General features: G+C 42.1%; 1 protein-coding gene across 2 annotated transcripts in view; it reads right to left on the bottom strand.

The window, feature by feature from the left end:
• Positions 1-22,954, bottom strand: part of FUT8 (fucosyltransferase 8) — a 233,275-nt gene that overhangs the window by 43,892 nt on the left and 166,429 nt on the right. For both annotated transcript variants that reach the window (XM_088465340.1, XM_088465341.1), the window contains exon 7: positions 17,758-17,995. In XM_088465340.1, coding sequence (XP_088321466.1) covers positions 17,758-17,995 — 238 coding nt within the window. The remainder of the gene's footprint in view (positions 1-17,757; positions 17,996-22,954) is intronic.

Raw genomic sequence — 22,954 nt, 5'->3', positions numbered from 1 at the left:
ATTGCGAGTTTGTTTCTTGAAACTCACACACTGCGCAGTGAAGTGCGCTGCCGAGAATTCTCCAATCCAATTAAAAATCCCTATTCGCAGAGGGGTGCGAGTTGACTGCCAAATGAGATATGCGAGAAATGCATGAAAATGTGGAGAGACCATTCTGGATCCCCCAAAATGGATAATTCCGTTAGCAGGATCGTATAGACAGCTGTTTGTGGGCATTAGGAAGGTACTGTAGGTTTTTAAATGGTGTCAAATGGCCGATTTGTGTTTTTTTTTTTTTAAATGCAAGAAAATGATAAAAAAAAACAAATTTTTTTCTTTTAATCTCAAGCTAATTAAATGAAAAATGCAAAAAAAAAAAAAGTAGGAAAGGGTGATTTTGGGGTACTTTGAGGGCATCTTGAAAAGTTGAAAAAAAAATGATAAAAACAATTTGATTAACTTTAAAAAAAAAAAAAAAAAAGCCTCAAATTACCCCAAAATCTATTTTTTCGTTAGTTTAGGCACCCTGCCTAAACTAACGAAAAAGTTGATTTGGGGTAATTTGCGGCTATATTTTTTAACCCCATAAAATGACATGTAATTAATGGACCAATCAAGCTAATTGGAAAGTTCCAAATGCCTAATTAGTCATTGGGGGGGGGGGGGTCAAAGGGGTTCAGCACGATGTCCCCACATTCTAACCTTAAAGTGAAGATTTTCCTTTCCATCTCTCACCCACAGGGAGGTGTGAGTGGAAAGCTGTGAATTCAGTCTGACTGATCAGTGCGAGTTGCTAATTGGATTGCAAAATTAATTCGCTATATGCAAATTCGAAGTGACATTAGCAACTCGCACCTCGCCATTCGCACCTAATAGGATTGACCCGTGTGTCTAAAAAAAATTTTTTATGGAAGGAAGAGGGAGGTGTAGTATCTTACCCATATAGATAATTTATGTGCATTGTCCAGTAATAGTAAGGTGAGGTAGTGTATCTTTAATAATCCTGCAGCACAGAAGGACAGGTGATCAGGAAGTAGGGCGTAGGGGGAAGTAGGAGAACAATGAGTACATGATGTCTTTATCTACCTGTAATAATGCATGTACTGTATTACTAGTAAGAAATAAAGTACATAAACAGCATACTTAATGAGTTATTGCTATAAGGAAAGGTACATGAGAAAATAAAACAGTCTATAAAATGATAGGTAGAAGCTGATTGGTTGATTGAGTGCTATGGCATCTTCTCTACTGGTTCACTTCTCGGGTCTTTTCACAGCTTGATACAGTACATCAACCCCAATGAGTTGAACTTGATCTTGAGATTCTGAACACAGTTCCTATGCCCCTCTCAGGACATTTGGCCACAGTGCCTTTTACGCTACAACAGTGACCACACAATAACTAAACCAGCAATGTCCCACATCAATATAACACCTACTTATAAATGAGCTCTATCATTTTTTAAAGTTGCACAACAGCAATAACATCATGATGCTGCAATATGTATTAGCACTGACATCCCTCGTATTCTTCCTCTTTGCTTTGTTTGCCAACCTGCCATAATGCTGACTTAAATTTACTGGGGTATGGAATTTGGGGCAATGCGACAACTGCGGACACGGATAATTGCCACTATCATTCTTGAACTTTGGCCTGGCTAGGTTACTAGAGCCGTAGCGGGTGCCTGCAATGCCAACATTGGCACAACCTGTTAAATGAATAGTTCTATAAATTCTAGATTCTAATTCTAGAATTTGTTACTTTTCGTTACTTTTCTGACCTTAAACAAAAAAAAACAAAAACAAAACACACAGTGGGGCCAGTGCAGAATTTACATACAGTTACTCGGTTTCATAGACGTATCTTGGGTATTTTTGCACTGTATGCGTTTTGGAAGCCAGTATACTCAAGTATGAGTGATGTGGAGTCGTGTAAAACTCAATCGCATCTTTACTTGAGGTTGTAGGGGTGGTAACAGGATGTTCACACACACAGAGTAAGTTCATTGAGGGCGTGTAGGGGGAACTGCAAGCTATACAGAGCCTGCTTTCAGACGGTTTTTTTTGCACCATGGATGGGGTTGGTGAATGGGCGTACCGATAATGAAGGACAATAAAACCATGAACCGTTTCACGTCAGATAAATTAATCCATCTCTACCAGTATAGATTTTGCCGTGCCCTCTAAAAAACACAGTTGTACTTAGGCTGCAGTTATTGTATTTGGTTTCTTACAGTTATCATGTTTTTATCTCAAAGCTTTCTCCTTCTCCAAACCACCAGGTGCAGTGATTCAGCACTTGAAGCTATAGAGCTCTCGAGATTCCCCCAAGATGCAGCCTGTGTTTTGGTTTGCCTGCTTCTAGCTTTATACTGGAGATACGGACTAGGTGTCTGACAGCTAAAAGGCTCCAGGCTATTTATTATAGAGGAGCACTTTTCACATCAGATTAGAGGCTTTAACACTTCTTTAAAATTACATATTCCGTTCAAAAAGTACAGAATGTGTCATAAACACGCAAATCTGAATTATCTATAAACTAGGATATGCCTGTTATTTTTGCTGATATAGCAAAATTAAATGGACCCTAAGCTGAACTTCTACTAGCAATCATGCACCTATTATAGGAGTTAAAATGTAACAATAGTTAATTAAGAGGCATTTCCCCCCCATTATTCTGGATGAGGTGGCACTTGTACACTTGGCAGCCCCACCTCCGCTATGTCCACCAGCCATTCCATAGGCAAACGCAGGTTGCCTGGAAACCCCAGTCCCCGAACCACAGCATAACCACAATAGAAATAGTAATATAATAGTATTTTAGTAGTGCTGCATGTTCTTCTCAGTATCACAAAGTAGATAGTTAGCACCACCTGTGGATCTTTTAACATGTGTCAGCCAGTAATAAATACACCTGAGCACCAACCAGGAGATCTGGAAAACATGCATTGTTAGGGGTGCACTGCTATAGACCATCAATTATTAATACTGTATCACTATCCAGGGCATAAGGAGGCCAATATGTACATATATGTCCAGGGCAGTGCTAGGTTCTTCTGTTGCTCCCCCAGAGTCCTGGACTGGCTCCAATGCTCAGAGGTGCCCATGTATTCTTTCTAAATACAATTATTACAGATTATGGGATGCGCGCACATTGATATTCATAGGTATTTATAACTGCACAAGGCAGAGAGCTGATCACTGTCTCAACAACATGAACAATAAATACTGTTGAAAGTAAAAAACACATTGATATCTACGTCTAGTGCATTACTACACAATAGCCAGAGGTGTAATATACGGTGTTTGAAACCAAGGGCCATATTCAATTGCAGGCGAAAAGTCAGTTGCCGGACTTTTCGCCATCAGTGCAGGTTTTCTGAGTGGAAAAGTATTGCGCTCGTCCTTGCGTATCCCCGTATTCAATTCCAAATCGGTGAAAACAGGACCCGTCCAAAACAAAATGAGCGCAGAGTGCTGTCATTTTTGGGGAAATCAGTTTGACAGCCCCCAAAAGATGCTGTGACATGGGGGTTCACTATGGGTACCCCCGAATAGCCCTGCTGCAGGTATTTGGGGTGTTGAAATGGTCTTAATAGCTGTTTTTTTGCGTATATGAATAAGTGGTGAAGAATAGCATTTAGCAAGTTTTTTGGGGAAAAATAAGTATCCCCATCAAATTTGGGGTACTTGAAAATGGGTGCAAGCATATTTGAAAGTGGGTAATGTGAACTTTTAAAAAACGTGAAAAATCCACCTGCCGCAACCATTTGCAAACTATAAAACACCTGGCGCATAGTTGGGGACTCCCCCTGAGTCTATTTCACTAGTTTAGAAGTTTGTCACCCAAGTTTGTTTTTTTTCGTCCCTAAAATGAAAGTACTTTTTTGGGGTGTCCTGTGGAACTTTTTAAATATTTTTTGACACAGTTTACCTTTGGGGGACAGTCCAAGGGGTGCTGGGTGGTTTTTGGAGGTTTGGACCCCAAAACCCCAATTCTGCACTTTTATTCGACACCTATTCATAGGTGATACTTTATCGCTGGGTTCGAACCACTGACTTTCCGCACTGGCGAAAAGTCAGAAGAATTGAATACGGGGATAACTTCAGATTGACAAAATTACGTCATCGGCGAAAAAGTATCACCTATAACGCCTTTTCGCCAGCAATTGAATATGGTCCCAAATGGGAAACAACAGGAGGTGGACAAACATTTTAGACAACAATTCAATGATGAAAGGTCATCAGGAGTCATAGTTCAACAATAAGAGGAGAGTAACAGAAGTACATTTTCTTCCTAAGGAGAGTCCCGATATTTACTTTTTGTACTAATAATTAGATTACTAACGTCTCTACAGATCTGCAGACCTCTGCTCTCCTCCAACTAGTCCTTGGTAGGTGTGTATAGATATATACTCCAGACTTTCACAGAAGCTACTATGACACTAATTTCATGTCACCATCCACAGGAAATCTGAAGAGAGTAGAGATGGAGATAGAGGAGGGAGAAGGATAGAGTCTGGAGAGAGCAGGAGGAGAAAGGAGATACAGATGTGTCCTCATACACCTAGCCTCAATACACCACGCAGCACGACTTACCTGGTGTGAGTGAGCTGCCAGGTCCCCCTGCTACTCTGCTATGGTCGGGCGTCTTATTTCACCAAAAATGTGACTAGGACTCACCAGCAGACTGTGCTGATTTATTTGATATGTGACACTTGTACATCTGAGTGCAGCTGAGTCTGTATATAGGAGACTGTGCTGAGTAATGTGATATCTGACACTTGTACATCGGAGTCTGTATATAGGAGACTGTGCTGAGTAATGTGATATGTGACACTTGTACATCGGAGTCTGTATATAGGAGACTGTGCTGAGTAATGTGATATGTGACACCTGTATATCTGTGTACACCTGGTCTGTATATAGGAGACTGCTGAGTAATGTGATATGTGACACTTGTATATCTGTGTGCTCCTGAGTCTGTATATAGGAGACTGCTGAGTAATGTGATATGTGACACCTGTATATCTGTGTGCTCCTGAGTCTGTATATAGGAGACTGTGCTGAGTAATGTGATATGTGACACCTGTATATCTGTGTGCACCTGAGTCTGTATATAGGAGACTGTGCTGAGTAATGTGATATGTGACACTTGTATATCTGTGTGCTCCTGAGTATGTATATAGGAGACTGTGCTGAGTAATGTGATATGTGACAACTGTATATCTGTGTGCTCCTGAGTCTGTATATAGGAGACTGTGCTGAGTAATGTGATATGTGACACCTGTATATCTGTGTGCTCCTGAGTCTGTATATAGGAGACTGTGCTGAGTAATGTGATATGTGACACCTGTATATATGTGTGCTCCTGAGTCTGTATATAGGAGACTGTGCTGAGTAATGTGATATGTGACACCTGTATATCTGTGTGCTCCTGAGTCTGTATATAGGAGACTGTGCTAAGTAATGTGATATGTGACACCTGTATATATGTGTGCTCCTGAGTCTATATATAGGAGACTGTGCTGAGTAATGTGATATGTGACACCTGTATATCTGTGTGCTCCTGAGTCTATATATAGGAGACTGTACTGAGTAATGTGATATGTGACACCTGTATATCTGAGTGCAGCTGAGTCTGTATATAGGAGACTGTGCTTATTTATTTGATATGTGACACTTGTACATCTGAGTGCACCTGAGTCTGTATATAGGAGACTGTGCTGAGTAATGTGATATGTGACACTTGTACATCGGAGTCTGTATATAGGAGACTGTGCTTATTTATTTGATATGTGACACCTGTATATCTGTGTGCTCCTGAGTCTGTATATAGGAGACTGTGCTGAGTAATGTGATATGTGACACTTGTACATCTGAGTGCAGCTGAGTCTGTATATAGGAGACTGTGCTGAGTAATGTGATATGTGACACTTGTACATCTGAGTCTGTATATGGGAGACTGTGCTGAGTAATGTGATATGTGACACCTCTATATCTGTGTGCTCCTGAGTCTGTATATAGTAGACTGTGCTGAGTAATGCGATATGTGACACTTGTATATCTGTGTGCTCCTGAGTCTGTATATAGGAGACTGTGCTAAGTAATGTGATATGTGACACCTGTATATATGTGTGCTCCTGAGTCTATATATAGGAGACTGTGCTGAGTAATGTGATATGTGACACCTGTATATCTGTGTGCTCCTGAGTCTATATATAGGAGACTGTACTGAGTAATGTGATATGTGACACCTGTATATCTGAGTGCAGCTGAGTCTGTATATAGGAGACTGTGCTTATTTATTTGATATGTGACACTTGTACATCTGAGTGCACCTGAGTCTGTATATAGGAGACTGTGCTGAGTAATGTGATATGTGACACTTGTACATCGGAGTCTGTATATAGGAGACTGTGCTTATTTATTTGATATGTGACACCTGTATATCTGTGTGCTCCTGAGTCTGTATATAGGAGACTGTGCTGAGTAATGTGATATGTGACACTTGTACATCTGAGTGCAGCTGAGTCTGTATATAGGAGACTGTGCTGAGTAATGTGATATGTGACACTTGTACATCTGAGTCTGTATATGGGAGACTGTGCTGAGTAATGTGATATGTGACACCTCTATATCTGTGTGCTCCTGAGTCTGTATATAGTAGACTGTGCTGAGTAATGCGATATGTGACACTTGTATATCTGTGTGCACCTGAGTCTGTATATAGGAAACTGTGCAAAATAGATGCCCGACGCTAGCAGAGCCTTTACGGGACCTAGTGTGCCAAGAGAGGCTTTTTACCGCAACTGCAGCAAAGATGTAAAAGGACACATCTGTACAGTAGAGGGAGAGAGTAGAGTGTGGAAAAAGAAGAGACAGGAGAGAGTGGGGTATAGGGGAAGGGGAGGGAGATACAGGGAGACAGGGTAGAATGTGAAGAAAGAGGAGATAATAGAGAGCACAGAGGAGTGGAGGGGGAAAAGAGGAGAGAGGAATAGAGGGAGAGAGAGGAGATAGGAGAAAATGGGGAGAAGAGAGGAATGGGTAGCGAGAGCAGATGAGAGATAAGGGGATGATAAGAGAAGAAAAAGGGTGATAGAGGGCGAGAAAGCAGGGAGAATAATGAAAAATGGAAAGGGGTGAGGGGAACAAAGGGAGGCAAGGTGAGAGGGAAACAAAGGGAGGCAAGGCAACGGGGACAAGGCTGGAGAGAGGGGGACAGAGGTGGGAAGGAGAGAGGGGGACAGAGGGCGGGAAGGAGAGAGGGGGACAGAGGGCGGGAAGGAGAGAGGGGGACAGAGGGCGGGAAGGAGAGAGGGGGACAGAGGGCGGGAAGGAGAGAGGGGGACAGAGGGCGGGAAGGAGAGAGGGGGACAGAGGGCGGGAAGGAGAGAGGGGGACAGAGGGCGGGAAGGAGAGAGGGGGACAGAGGGCGGGAAGGAGAGAGGGGGACAGAGGGCGGGAAGGAGAGGAGAGATAAAATGTGGGAAGAAGGAGAGAAAAAGTGGGAAGAAGAGGAGAGATAGAATGTGGGAAGAGGAGAGCTAGAATGCGGGAAGAAGAGGAGAGAGACTGTGGGAAGAAGAGGAGACCTAGAATGCGGGAAGAAGAGGAGAGAGACTGGGAAGAAGAGGAGAGACTGTGGGAAGAAGAGGAGAGCTAGAATGTGGGAAGAGGAGGAGAGCTAGAATGCGGGAAGAGGAGAGCTAGAATGCGGGCAGAAGAGGAGAGAGACTGGGAAGAAGAGGAGAGCTAGAATGTGGGAAGAGGAGGAGAGCTAGAATGCGGGAAGAGGAGAGCTAGAATGCGGGCAGAAGAGGAGAGAGACTGGGAAGAAGAGGAGAGAGACTGGGAAGAAGAGGAGAGAGACTGGGAAGAAGAGGAGAGAGACTGTGGGAATAAGAGGAGAGCTAGAATGCGGGAAGAGGAGAACTAGAAAGCGGGAAGAGGAGAGCTAGAATGCGGGAAGAGGAGAGCTAGAAAGCGGGAAGAGGAGAGAGAGACTGTGGGAAGAAGAGGAGAGAGAGACTGTGGGAAGAAGAGGAGAGAGAGACTGTGGGAAGAAGAGGAGAGCTAGAATGCGGGAAGAAGAGGAGAGAGACTGGGAAGAAGAGGAGAGCTAGAATGCGGGAAGAAGAGGAGAGCTAGAATGCGGGAAGAAGAGGAGAGCTAGAATGTGGGAAGAAGAGGAGAGCTAGAATGTGGGAAGAGGAGAGCTAGAATGCGGGAAGAAGAGGAGAGCTAGAATGCGGGAAGAAGAGGAGAGCTAGAATGCGGGCAGAAGAGGAGAGCTAGAATGCGGGCAGAAGAGGAGAGAGACTGTGGGAAGAAGAGGAAAGGAAAGATAGACTGAGGGAAGAGGAGGAGAGCTAGAATGAGGGAAGAAGAGGAGAGAGACCGTGTGAAGAAGAGGAGAGCTAGAATGCAGGAAGAAGAGGAGAGAGAGACTGTGGGAAGAAGAGGATAGCTAGAATGTGGGAAGAAGAGGAGAGCTAGAATGCGGGAAGAAGAGGAGAGCTAGAATGCGGGAAGAAGAGGAGAGCTAGAATGCGGGAAGAAGAGGAGAGCTAGAATGCGGGAAGAAGAGGAGAGCTAGAATGCGGGAAGAAGAGGAGAGCTAGAATGCGGGAAGAAGAGGAGAGCTAGAATGCGGGAAGAAGAGGAGAGCTAGACTGTGGGAAGAAGAGGAGAGAGACAGTGGGAAGAAGAGGAGAGAGACAGTGGGAAGAAGAAGTGAGATAGAATGTGGGAAGAAGAGGGGAGACAGAGGGCAGAAAGTAGAGGGGGGGAGAGAATGGAGGAGAAGAGGGGAATGGGGGCAAAGAGTGAGTTGTTTTTTTACAAAGCCAGTTGATACAGCAAATACTTCGTAATAACACCCACTTTTAATGAGTATTGCTACTGCTTTTCAATTAAAATGAGTGTTTTTATGGCTGCATCTATCTCTTTTTTCTAAACAAGTTTATGATGATGTTTCCATAAACCTTACAGAACTTGCTGGCTATTATAATAAATTGTTACCATTACCAGGTCTATTTTTCCTTTTATACTGAATCTCTTGGCATACATTTGCAATGTTTCAAGCAGTACATAGATATTCTTCTGAACAAGGCAACTATGAAAATACAATGAGATGAAATACAGCTAAAGGAATGACTATTGCTATTTTCAATTGTGCTTCTAACAACGGAAGGAAAGGAACTGTTCTACCCTGATGGATTTAAAGGTACAGTCCATGCAGTCTTGTGCTTCTATTCAGCAACAGTCGATAGGTTATAAAATTCTACGTGTCAAACATGTGAATAAAAAAGAAGCACAGACTAAAAGTTTTAGACATTGCATTAAAATGATACTTGGATAAAAATTTCTAAAATTTTCAATGCTTGTACAGTAATAGATTCGATCATGGTGCTGACAGGATATTTTTTTTTTGCATAGGACTGTAACTGTAAATCCATGCTGTGATGTTACAGGGAAGCTACAGAAAATACACAGCAGAAATGAAGGTCAACAATTACACTTTTGTGCGAATGCTGCTGTTACGGGGTTTGTGGATCCAGTGCAGTAAGCTGTTAAAGAGAAAGAAGAGGTGAGTTTTGTTGGTCACAAGAGAGTCCTAGGGACTGTAACAGAGAGGGCGTCAGTCAAGTTCTAACATTCACAGCACATTTAACAGTTTAGATGTGATCTGGAAGAAATTAATAGTTTTAGCACTGCAACATATTGAGATGGGTACACCAGCTGCGGAGCAGTGAATGCAGAGCATTGGTTGTAGATGTTTAGACGGCATCGTGCGGTTATTTTCATCTTTTCAGGAAAATAACAAAGGTCTGTTGAGGACTCTGACATTTAAGGCAAAACTAAAGAATGTGCTAAACCGCATGCCTGATGTCCAACTCGCCCACAACGGAGAGAAACAAACCACACAGGCAGGGGACGAGTCTGGAATGGTTTCAACTTTCAAGCCGCAAGTATTGCTATATGCAAAGCCTAATGCTTTACATTATATACAGTACTAACAATGTGCAGGGATGCTAGGTGTTTACATGCATGACCCGCTTGCATGTTGACAGTGAAACTGAAAGCCCAATATTTGGGCTTTCAGTTCCAATAATGTGTGCAAAATAAATGTACAGATGTGTCCTCATACAACTAGCCCTGCGGCACCAGACGGCTGGCAGGAGTTAGCCACCAGATCCTGTGTCAATCAGCTTGCGGAGGGCGTCTTAGTTGAAGTGGATGCGACAAGCAGCTTCCTGAGACTGTACTGGTTAATTTGATATGCGACAATTGTATGTCTCTGTGCGACTGAGTCTGTATAAGAAGTGGAAAAAAGCCGCGGCCACTGTATCGTAGCACTTCCTTCGTATATAGATTTAAACTCAGACACACATTAATTTAAATAAATATATATATATATTTATTTAGGGCACATCATTACAGTAGTTTCAGAAACAGACTTTAAAAAAAAAAAAATTATTTGTTTTATATATATATATATATATATATATATATATATATATAACAAATATTTTTTTTTTAAAAAGTCTGTTTCTGAAACTACTGTAATGATGTGCCCTAAATAAATATATATATATATATATATTTATTTAAATTAATTAAAAAAATGCTTTGTTCTGAGAAAGGAGCCTCTTTTTTCTTTTTTTTACTTATGTTGCATTATTGAGATGGCGATAACGGAACACATGTACCATCGCAATAGCTGTAAATACAGGCATTCCCATGCAAATCTTACCGCTGGTAGAGTTATAGCCGGTGGCCACATTTCTAGATGGCGGTAACCTCTTTTATTGCATTGGTGGAGAGAAGATCTTACTCTATCCGCCACTGGAAACAATACTCTATTGTGGTTTTATACACCCATAATGTATGAGATTATTCATGTCCTCCTGCAATGTCAGCTAAATACATTGCTTGTTCTGTCCTCCTTGTTTCTGGGCTTTTTGTGTAATTAATTAGACAGAGGAACATAACAATGACTACACATTGACATAACTGAAAAAAAAGCAAACTAGAAAGAAAAAGCAGCACATGGAATAAAAGATGCATATAAGCATGTACAAGACTTTAACGCAAAGTGGTCTGAAGATGATCCCCATCCTACACTCCCTCCCTGTATAGTTACATTCCCAGACATTAAAGCTTCATTATTACAGGAACTTTATGTTTTTCCAGAGCTATACACACTCAATAGATTTAACACTAACAGAGGCAATTGGAATTCCTCACACACATTTACCATTTAAAGAGTTTTGTCATTAACAGCACTAAATGTTTGTTTTTACGGCATGTAATAAATTGTGTTACTCTTCTGTATTTATCTCTTTAACTTTCCTTCACATGCGCTCAGAAATCTAAGTACATTTCTCCCAATCTATTCTATGCAGTTATATGGTCCTGATTGGCAATAAGATTTTAATGCACTTTCATAGTACTCCCAAGGTCACACTTACCAAGAGCAACTGTGATGTCACTGACCCGGCTTTTCTATGGTCCTCACAAGGCTCTCTCCTGCCCTGACCAAGCTGACTCTCTCTATACCTTACAGGCCCTCCCTATTCAGGCATAAGTGGAATAATCACCCACATCTGCTAGTGCCTAATAGTCCGGGCATGTGTATGAGTTTGTGTGTGTGGATATGAGTGTGTGTGTGTGTGGATGTGAGTGGGTGTGTGTGTGTGTGTGTGTGTGTGTGTGTGTGTGTGTGTGTGTGTGTGTGTGTTTGTGTGAGTGTGTGAGTTTGTGTGTGTGTGTGTGTGTGTGTGTGTTAGAAAATATTGTCTGCAAGCTCCAATGGGGCAGGGACTGATGTGAATAATTAAATTGTCTCTGGATAGCGCTTGGTAATTTAGTGGCGCAATAGAAACCATAATAAATAAATACATAATTGGCTGCACTACATGTCTTAAAATAACACAGGAACATGAAAACAATAAGTTGCAACTGTTTATATAAATTATTTTTCACATTTTGCATACATTCAAAAAAAGAAAAAAAAAAACACAAAGACATAAAACACAAAGGCATATAACACCAAGACATAAAATGAAAACCAATAGGTCTTTTGTGAAAAAGAAGTATAGCAGCCAATCATAGCTATAAGGATCCAGAGACCCACAAAATCCAACTAAGGAAATGTTTTGCTATAAGAAATCAATGACATCACAATACACATTATGTTACTACACAGTGACCTGAAACAGTAAAATCTGGTCCTGGCCATATGAGTTTAAAATCTCACCAGTAAAATGCAATAAATTATTCTGGTGCTACTGAAACTTGGGGGGCACAATAAGCAACATGGGACATGGCAAAATAAGTTATTGTGGATTAAAAAAAAAACTGATGGGCAACCTATGAACCCTGGATCCTATTCCCATGGGTACCATGCAAGACCTCTCTAAATGTTTACGGCTACAGGTATTAATATTATTTAACAGAGAAATCAGAAATGCTTAGTTCTGCAGTCATTTACCAATGCAGCACTGCAGTCTGAATGCAGGAAAAGGAATGGTATGTAAGTTTTCTATTGATACATCACAGCTGCCCATAGACCATACAGGATATGTGTAATCTTAAGGCGGGTATCCATTACCCGATTAAACAGAGCGATTGAACGATAACGACATCGTTCAATCGCTCATTAATCGGGCATGCAAATGGTCGGAAACGACCAGCGTTGTGCGCTCCCGCTGGTCGTTTCCAACATCAATCATCGCCCCAACATGCTGGTCAATCTGCCGATAACAACAGATTGGCCATGTTCGCTGATGATGGAGGGTGCCTACACTGAATGACTGATCGTTCAGTGTACGCACTGCAGGGGATGGGGAACGACGGACGATTACAATGTCGTAATCGTAGTGTCTTTCCCTAGTCGGCATGTGGATGTGCGCCTTCAATGGGAGGATTGGATTCAGATGTATGGAAGAAAAATTTTAATTTGAAACTGTAGGGTATATACAATGTCAATTTCCTGTTTACATGTCCTGTTTGTTGATTATAATATAGGGATCAGTATGATTTACCGTGAAGATCCCAACTTCTAATTTAGGTATCGCTAACCTAACACCCCCCCCCCCCAACCCTCCCTTAGGGGTGCCTGACCCTAACTTCCCCCCCAAGTGCCTAAACCTAACCCCTCCTTCCCCGCAGCCTAAACCTAAGTCTCCCGGGTGGGGGGGGGGGGGGGGGTAAGTACCCTAACCTCCCCTCGGGTGTGCCTCACCCCCCCTGCCCCTAACCCTCCCCCCCGGCAGCTGTCCGTGCCCGGTATATCTTCGATCGGGATGCTGGGCGTCGGGCTCCCGGCGTAGGTAAAATGACGCCTAACCCTACCACACGGCGGCTGTCCGCGCCAGGTATACCTTCGATCGGGATGCCGGGTGTCAGGTTCCCGGCGTAGGTAAAATGATGCCTGTCATTAGACCCTATCCGGGATTAGACAGTCAGGATGCCGACGGTCAGCATTTAGACCGTCGGCATCCCGACTGCATACCGTGATATATTCTTAAGATTAAGAGTTTAATGGTATATTATACATAATTATATTGACACTACTTTTGTATAACTAGTAATTGTGTCAACATTGAGCTCTGATGTCAGCAATGTGGTCATTAGGAAAATTATTACATACATATAACACATGCCTACTGTACATTATTAAGGATATTAAAAGTCCTCTTGGGTGTTTTTCGGACCTTCATCAACATAATCCCAGCACTCCTTGGTGACTTTTAGTATCCATAGAATTTACAGTACATTATCCCATGTATACATTAGTGACTTTCAAGCGTGAACATATACAGATATCTGAAAGTAAAATTTTTATCGGGTATTTAAAATAATAAAAAAAAGGGGATATTTATATATTTTAATTGAATACATGATAAATGTAAGACTCATCTAATCTGTATGAACGGGTCATCAAATGATCTGAGTAACCACCATGAAAAGTCAGGAATTTTATAGCTATTGCTAAAACGCGATGTGTATTATATGTTTTCTAGTGATGATATTATTCCAATTCACTTCTACATAAGCAACCTACATTTGTAACTGCATTTAAATACAATGGATTACTGAGAGTGAACGCTAATCCTGAAATCACAATGGCTATCTTATTTGAATCAGTGGTAAACCAGAATACACGACGACATTTGCAAGTTAATAACTACACCGCACTGTTCTTTTTGCAAAGGATAAAATCACATATAACACATAATAGATTAAATACTGTTTAAGAGAAGGTGTATTTTTTTTCCCATTAATTTGTGTCAATCCAGTTATGTGCGAGTTGGTTCCGGCAAGTCGATTTCATGGCGAACTCGCACTGCGAATTTCATTTGCAATCCAATAACAGACTCGCACTGCTTTTTCAAAGGAAATTAAAATTTTTTGGTGCACGCCTCCTTGAGCAGGTGAAAATGTAGGAAAAATCCTTATTTTAAAGGTAAAAATTGTCGGAACAGAGTGCAGAACTTCTGGTACAACCTTCACAATGAATAATCATTATGGATAAACAAACAAGGTGGTAATTTAGATGCATGTATATACAAATAACTCTGCAAATAACGCATATTGTTATAAACATATACTGTAGAGCAGGTGCAAATACATCCTATGATGCCCTTCTCTGCGTGGTAACATATTACCACCAGCTAATTTTTCCACAATAGCTAAATTCCATTAATTAAGCAGATGCTGTGACTTATTTGTATACCTGCAAAGCTTCTTTATCCCAGTTATTTGTTTATAACGGAGAATGAAGCAGTGATTGGTGCAGCGTTAGTACAGCAGGCTTGGGCAGATAATGATCAGGTAGTTGGATAGCCTGTCCTGCTCGCTCTCTATTGGGGGACTCCCATCACGTGTGTGGCCACACCACTCGCAGAGAATGGAGTTTTGGCTGCTCCAAGTGACAACCAGATCCTGCTTTTTCATTATACTTCATGGCTGAATGACCTCAAATTAATATGGAGATATTCTGTAGTACTGTCATTCACAACAAACTCCTAATCCCGATGAACATTCCCCGCTAGCTTAAAATCAACAAAACAAACAATAAACCGTAGCATAATTAATGAGGCAAATGCCAGTTCTCCTGCTACATATGCATTTGATGCTTTCAGGACTTTCTCAAGCGAATAAATTGTGAACAAATATGGAACATGAATCTGCAATATAAGCGCTATCACACTAGCTTGCTGCTACAATATTAATCAGCGCAGCGTATTTTGTTTCCTAAAGTCTCTGCTTGATTTAAAAAAAAAAAAAAGAAAAAAATAATATTAATTTGCTTGAACATCTTACAAGTGGTGTCACATTTGCTTGCCTTGAAATGTACTATTCTGTGTGTTTGCTCATTTAAGTTAATAAAAACAATAATAATACAATTTCTGCGAGTGTTTAGCCAGGGGATGCTTGTGTGTTTAATTGACAATGATTTTATATTAAGATTTAGGGGCACATTCTTTATCAGGGAGTTGCGGTGGTGGATACTTAAATACCGGAGCAATTCAGTATTGCTCCAAAAAGCAGCTGTCCCCTCGATCAGACACACTGCTACAGAAGCAGCAGTCATACTTATCGGAGACTACCCACCAACTGTTTATGCGTGACCAAGCGTTTCCGCTAGGCTGTTTTAGCGGGGCGCCACGCCCTGCCCTAATTCTAAAGGGCAGAAAGCACCCTGCCCTCTGGCGCGGCGCCCCCTGTTGAAACAGCCTGCGAGTTCTGTCCCCTCCCACAGGTGGGGAAAACAGGGGTGCAGCGGTCAGATTGCAACTGGAAGATCAGCTCAGTCTCTACATGAGTTAGACGCGCTGGCTAAGACCTTTTGTGCACATTGTATTTGGAGGAGGGGAGAGGAACACCTCTTTAGGGATTCACATTGCTAGCGGCTATATTTTGCGCACTAAAACCATACAATCTTGCATCCATGCTGTCTCATATGCGTCCGACGTCACGCACCAGCGCAAACATCTGGAACATTGACGCAGATCGGGCAGCCATGCCGCATGTACCGCTAATCTGACCCCCCCTCACACATAGCATCTCTCCTGACACGCAGAGAGCTCTCATGCTGCCAAGGAGATTGCAATGGGTAATTTATGTACTGTACGTCAATTAAATAGCATTCATACGGTCAGTCACGCCTGGGTTTACCTAGCCACCAACCCACCCATTACCACCCCCAGACGCAGACTACCCGCCACTCACTCTGTGACTGAATAGTCTGTGCGAGCACAAAACAATCGCTGTACGTGGGATGTGTGGCTTACACGCATGTGCACTGGCAAATATTTTGGGGGGGCGGGTAGTGTCCTCTTTCCCCCCCCCTCCCCATGTAAGCTCTCGTGGGCAGTGCCATCATGTTCTCCTCTTAGAACTCTCTCTGCCTCTTGTGCTCCTGGTCTTTTGACTACAAGTCCCGTTCCGCAACCCTGGTACTGTGTACTCGCCCCTCACCTTGTGTACAGGCGTATCCAGTGCCAAACTGCCGTCTCCTTCCTGAGACTTACCACCTCACGTCCCACAACAGTGGTTCTCAACTGCAATCCTCAAGTAACCTCAACAGGCCATGTTTTCTAGATTTCTTTAATTATGTACAGGTGAGTTAAGCTATTTTGCTGGGTCAGTAACCTATTTCCACAGACAGAAATCCTGAAAACATGACCTGTTTGGGGAGGGGGGGTTCTTGAGGAGTGGTGTTAAGAACCGCTGTCCTACAGAAAGAAGTGCCATTTAATTATTGTATGTTGTTCAAAGATATATTAATTTACATGGTATTGTCAATGGTACACTGTTACTATGTATATTCCTTGTACAGACACTCTGTGGTGCCTTAAGAATAAAATATATTAATAATAATTAACTGTTGGGTTGTGTGTTCAGATGTGATCACCTTTGGCTATGTTACATGGCTAAAAGGTACAAAGTATCCTGCATGTCTTCTTGTCTTTGTATAGAAGCACATAATACAGAATTCAGTGCACTTTACCAATTAGTGTTATCTATGCTGTGTTCACATATTCATTACTATAAACAGACAGTTGTAACGAATACCAGAATACATTTTCCAATTAAGAAACTATGGCACAACAATGTCTGCACCGAAGCACAGCAAGGGTTAGATTTCCCAGGTGAACAATTTCTGGATCACAAAGTTGCAAATCTCCGGCTACTGGGAAATGATATCCAGTATAAGTCAGGCAAGGTTAGCCGCCATGATTTGTGCAATGTGTTTCATAAGTAAATAGATTCAAGGACAGAAGCATCACACTCCATGAATTTCATAATGTCATTTACTATACTTGCCAGATCACTGGGTCCGGTCAATGGAGAAATGAAACAATCTTATACTAGAAGACAGATGCATTCACGACATGGCGGTATTATTATTACAGAGACATAAGCAATACTTCACTAAGCCATAAATGCAATGTTTGATCCAACACTAAAATGGCATTTTACGTGTCAGATCCTACACTAAAAACGCATAGCAGCGTTCATTCTACCACGCTGCGCCAGTCACAGCCCGTGCAGTTCTTCTTTCCTGCCTGGCGTGTTGCTCTCTGCTCTGGTGCTTCTAGCACACACTGCTGATGCAACCGACTGCTGAGATACAGACCAGAGTGTGATGGAAGCACCAGAGCAGAGAGCGACACCCCAAGCAGGAAAGAGGAACTGCACGGGCTGTGACAGGTGCTAGAATGAACACTAGGCCTAGAAAGATGGGTAACATGCTCACCTGACCAATGTCCTGTGGAGGTGCCAGATCTGTCTCGGCAAGTCTCACTGACTGGCTTAAAGACCGTTTCCCATCCGCCCGTGGCGTATCTCCAGCTCTGCGACTCCAGAATGAGCGTTCGCTGTGTGCCAAACGCAATCATGAAGCAGTAGACTACATGGTGCAGTTGGCATCCATAGCCGCAGCCCTTGTTGATGTTACACACTAGCTTCTTGGCTTTGCTGCAATCCTTGGGGTTCTAGGGTTTTAAGAGAAAGTAAATGAGACTGGACCAAAAAACCCAAAAAGTGTACCGAATTACTGTACATCACCAATTACACTCTGCATACAGGCAACATTTTCACTCACAAATAAGATGGTATGTACCAATTTAAATTGTAATAATAGTTCTGCTAGATTTATATAACCATCATAAGGCAATTTTCCAAGGTGAAAAATAAACTGTGCTTTTAATTGACCATATATCAGTTTTCCAAGTCCAGTCCTCAGGGACGCCTAAAGGAGCATATCCACTAAACGATTAAAGAATGATTGAACGATAACGACATTGGTATCGTTCATTATACAGTGCAGTGGATAATGTGCCCACACTGTACGATATATGTTGTTCAGTGCCGGCACCCTCCCTCATTCCCAGAATCTGCACAACCTGATGATATCGTCAGGTCGGACAGTAGGCTCAGGCGATGACAGATGCCGACAACGACCAGCGGAAGTGCGCAATGCTTGTCGTTGCCGGCATATCCACTGCAAGATATTGCAGACGATGAACGATATTATCGTTCATTTATATCGTGTAGTGGACAAGCGCCATAATAGTGCACGGTTTACAGGTCTCCTCACAGAATTACAAACAAAATAATCAGCTCCACCTGTGGATCTTTTAAAATGTGTCAGTCAGTAATGAATACCCCTGTTCAACCTCTAGGAGATCTGGAAATCATGCATTGTTGGGGGTTCCCAAAGACTAGAGTTGAGAAATACTGACATATGGCTGGTAAATCGGCCCCTGTGCACCTGACAAACTCAGAAAGATAACATCTCCTCTTATGTGCACAAGGACAATCTTAACTTTTGCTATAAAATTTAATTTAGTCCATGAGTTCATTTAGTCTCAGCACACGCTCCTTTGGCCTCCAATGTCCCACAAAGACTGACTTCCAGGGCTTCGCTCCTGGCATCCAGCACCATTCCTATGAAAGGGCCACTGGTACTAACTCTGAACCCCAACTTGAGTATCAGAATGCAGCAGCCAAACCCAGCCAGGCCCATCTGTAAGTATTGCTTCCAAGGGTTCATGGAAATCCCCACTGAAATGCTGGGATGCTATTACCAACCAGTGGCCTATCATGGGCCCACAATTGAGCGGCAATCTTACACCGCTGCACACCCTAGACGGGATATAGTCAGGAAGCAGACGGTCTAAATGCCGACCGCCGGCTTCCCGACTGTCTAATCCCAGCAAGGTACTAATGACAGGTGTCGAAATCCTGACGCCTGTCATTAGACCTACGCAGGGAGCCCGACGCCTGGCATAGCAAACAAAGGTAAGCCGGGCGCGGGGGGGAGGTTAGGTTTTAGGGCTTCCGGGGGGACTTAGGGTTAGGCACCCCCCCCGGGAGGGTTAGGTTTCGGCTAGAGGAAGGGGGGAGGTTTGGGTTAGGCGCCCCCGGGGGGAGGTTAGGGTTAGGCACCCCCCCCAGGAGACTTAGGTTTAGGCTGTGGGAAATGGGGGGTTAGGTTTAGGCACTAGGGGAGAGGTTAGGATTAGGCACTCCTAAAGAAGGGTTAGGGTAGGGAATTAGGTTAGCGGTACTTACCTTAATTAGCGATCGGGATCTTCAACCCTGCCGGGCTTCCGCTGTCAAGATTTGAACCGCCGGCCATATCTACTACACCCCCCTAGACATCTAGGTTATTAATGCTATATTTTTACTAGTCACTAACACTTACACACTATCTATACATTTGCATATATAGGAGTCACATATAATACATAAATAATTTATTAGACACACTATCTAGACACACCTGCACCCATTTTCATTAAGCCCCTCCCACATGCAGCAACCTACGGGTCTTCTTATGAGACGTGTTGAAAGGCGGATGTCTTTCCTTTCTCACTTAAATTTTATTTTTTTTTTAAAATACATACGACACCAAAAAATATATATACAAAAGCAAAGAGTGATAATTAAAATAATGGCATCTTTTAATTCCTTTGTTAAAAACCACTATTCATGGATAATGTACCCTTGCTGTATTACAGAACAATAAACAGTTCTGCTCAGGCTGAGTAGTGTGACCTCCGATGTGAGGCACTTGGCCTCACGTATTCATAATCTCACTAGGACTGTCTTTGTGCTCTCAGTGTATCCCTAAGTATATATATCCAAGCTTACATGCAACCTCATCTAAACTCCACTAACAGCTTACTAAGCTCAAGTTCTCATGAGCTCACACAACCACAACACTTCCAGGGTACTCTATCCCTTTCTCCAACACATGGTCTTCCAGCACCCTTTAAGGGTTATCCATCTATCTGCAGATAAAATAATAGCTTGTACTTTCAAAACAATATGTATTTCAGATGCTATACGATAAATGATCTCTCTTGCGTCCGTAAACCTCTAGGAAAATTTTACAAATATTTTTGAAATGTAAAAAAAAAAAAAAAATGCTCTCTTGAATTAGATTAAATTGTACATCAATACTGTGGTGTTGTACATGCAGTAAACTAGAGGCCAAGAGACAGAAATACAGCACAGACACTTCAGCTATGAAAATATACGCTCACCAAGAGTATATTGAACAGGAAAGGAATATATAAATATGTACATGAAAACTTATTAATTCATCCTTGACTCCAGTCCCATCTGCGGTTATTTACCATGAAGTCGTTACAAGAATAAATAACAGTGGAAGTGCAGGAAACTCGCATTACCTGTCTGCGCACTTTGCTATCTGGGAGTATATCTTACTGGAATGAAGAATCTTATTAGCAACTCATGAATAAATGATTCAACACAGGTTATACAGTGTGGAGACAATAGCAATCCTTATATGTAATATCTGCTTTCCCTAACGTACGCCTGACACTGGGGAATTACTACACTGTGTTGTGCTGATTGTGCCTACATATATATATTACACGGTTTACATTGTGCATATACATTTCTTGGATTTGTAACACTGTTTCTGTATGATGAAGCTCCTAAAGTAAAGAATACTGCGGTAACAAGGGTGGTGCAAAGCCGATGGGACACTACTGCTGTTCCCTACTTGCTCAGCCCAACATTAATTGCAAGCACTGAATTCTGTGCCCCATCCTGACGTCACATCTGGTATGGGAAAGAAGCTACGGACGTTGCATGGTAGCACTTCGTATTCTGATTCAGAGACTCAGTCTTACACATTGCGACTTAGATGCCATTTCTGGCATTTTTCAGCACTAGCGGAGTCTCACGGGACCAGGCGCGCTGAGAGGGGCCGTTTATAGTGACTGCAGCAAAGACGAGTGAGGACAGATCTGTAGATGACTGCGGCTTATTCCATTGCTAGTAAATGCACAGGTATCAAACGCATCTGCTCTATATTATAATATATATAAATTAGATTACATTTACCCTAATAAAGGGTTAGATATGACATGAGGGCTACACTAGGCAGGTGAAAGAGAAACATTTTATTACAAAACCTCAAAATTATACATACAAAAATAATAGAGACTTTACACAAACGTATCTAAAAATCAATCAAATCTATGATAAGGTGCGTACACGGTATGATTAAAATGCACGATCCGAACGATAACAATATTGATCATATCATTTGTATCGTCCATTTTTCGGTGCCTTCAACACACCAACGACCTGCCATGTGCGGGCACGCATGGACAATGAAGTTATCGTCCATCGCCAGTGCATGCAGGCCAACCTGGTCGATATCGACCAGGTTATTATAGGGACCCTTGCCTTCGTTGGTGGTGTGCTGGATGATCGATAGCGATCATCCAGCACACCCGGGAGATTGTTCAACAATATCGTTATCGTTGACGATTGTCCCGTGTGTATGCTCCAATATAAAAATTTTTAGTCAAAATAATTGTTGTATGTATATACCACTGGTCAATTTTACTCACGTTCTAAAGTAGGTCACGTACAGTACAGTAAGGTCATATTTGTGCAACTGCAAACACATGCAGTCTGGGGTAAAAAAGATGTATAGAGACACAGAAGGGTCGGATTAGTTACAGATGGTGAGGAGTAGGTGCAAATAGCGGCTGCTGCTGTTGTTGACGTCGTCATTATCCAGTATTATCTAAATGCTTGTAATTGGCTGAATGCACATACTCCACGGATGTCGATTAGCGTTACCTTCATTTTAGAAATTAATTTTCCGTACCTGGGGTGGGTAGAGGTTGTTGCTGTATTACAAAAGGGATTTTTTTTTTTTTTTTTTAAAAAGGCATAACTAGCAAATGAAATTGTTGCACACAAAATTAACGGTGCGTGTGGGACTTGCGTCTGGCGTAGAGCAGAAGCATATACTATTGTTACCAACCAAAGCGCATATAGGCTGATGTACACATTTATGTTTTTTAACAATATACAGTAGCACTTTTTGAAATGTATAAAAGTATTTAAAATAAAAGACGCTGCCAAAAAATATAAATAAGGTTTCCTTTGTTAAATAGACCTTTTGATAGGACGTCAAGCTGGCCTTGTGCGGCACACGTTGTATGGACACCTCCAGGCTGTAGTCTTACACACGCATGAGAAGACTTGACGCGTGTCCAATAGGGATAGTGAACAAGGAGTAATGAGAATTACTGCACTACACTAGGATATTTTGCAATACAGCAACTCTCTGAAACGCTCAGCGCTTGAAATATACGGGGCCCTGACAAACAGCAGACGAGAGATACTGCTAAAAAAAGAAATTCCATTTATCTCATCATTTTTTCCATTACGGAGACGTTCAAGGCTTTTATATTATGAAGCAGTTTGCTTTTATACAGAACTCCCCTCCCTCCAATGCCCATAACATCATTGCGCCACTGGCAGAAAGAGAGAAAAGAAATGCGCGCTCCCTCCTGTTTCCCGTCACATAAAATAACAGTCAACATTCTCAAAACAGGATTTATGCAGAGTTTTCAAATGACAGCTGCACAAAGCAACCCCAACTTATACTGCAC

Source organism: Taudactylus pleione, unplaced genomic scaffold, assembly GCF_031769625.1.
Source record: "Taudactylus pleione unplaced genomic scaffold, aTauple2 ptg001956l, whole genome shotgun sequence".
In the NCBI taxonomy this organism is placed as follows: domain Eukaryota; kingdom Metazoa; phylum Chordata; class Amphibia; order Anura; family Myobatrachidae; genus Taudactylus; species Taudactylus pleione.
Note: the sequence above shows the minus strand (reverse complement) of the source record. Positions and strands in the feature narration are given on the sequence as shown.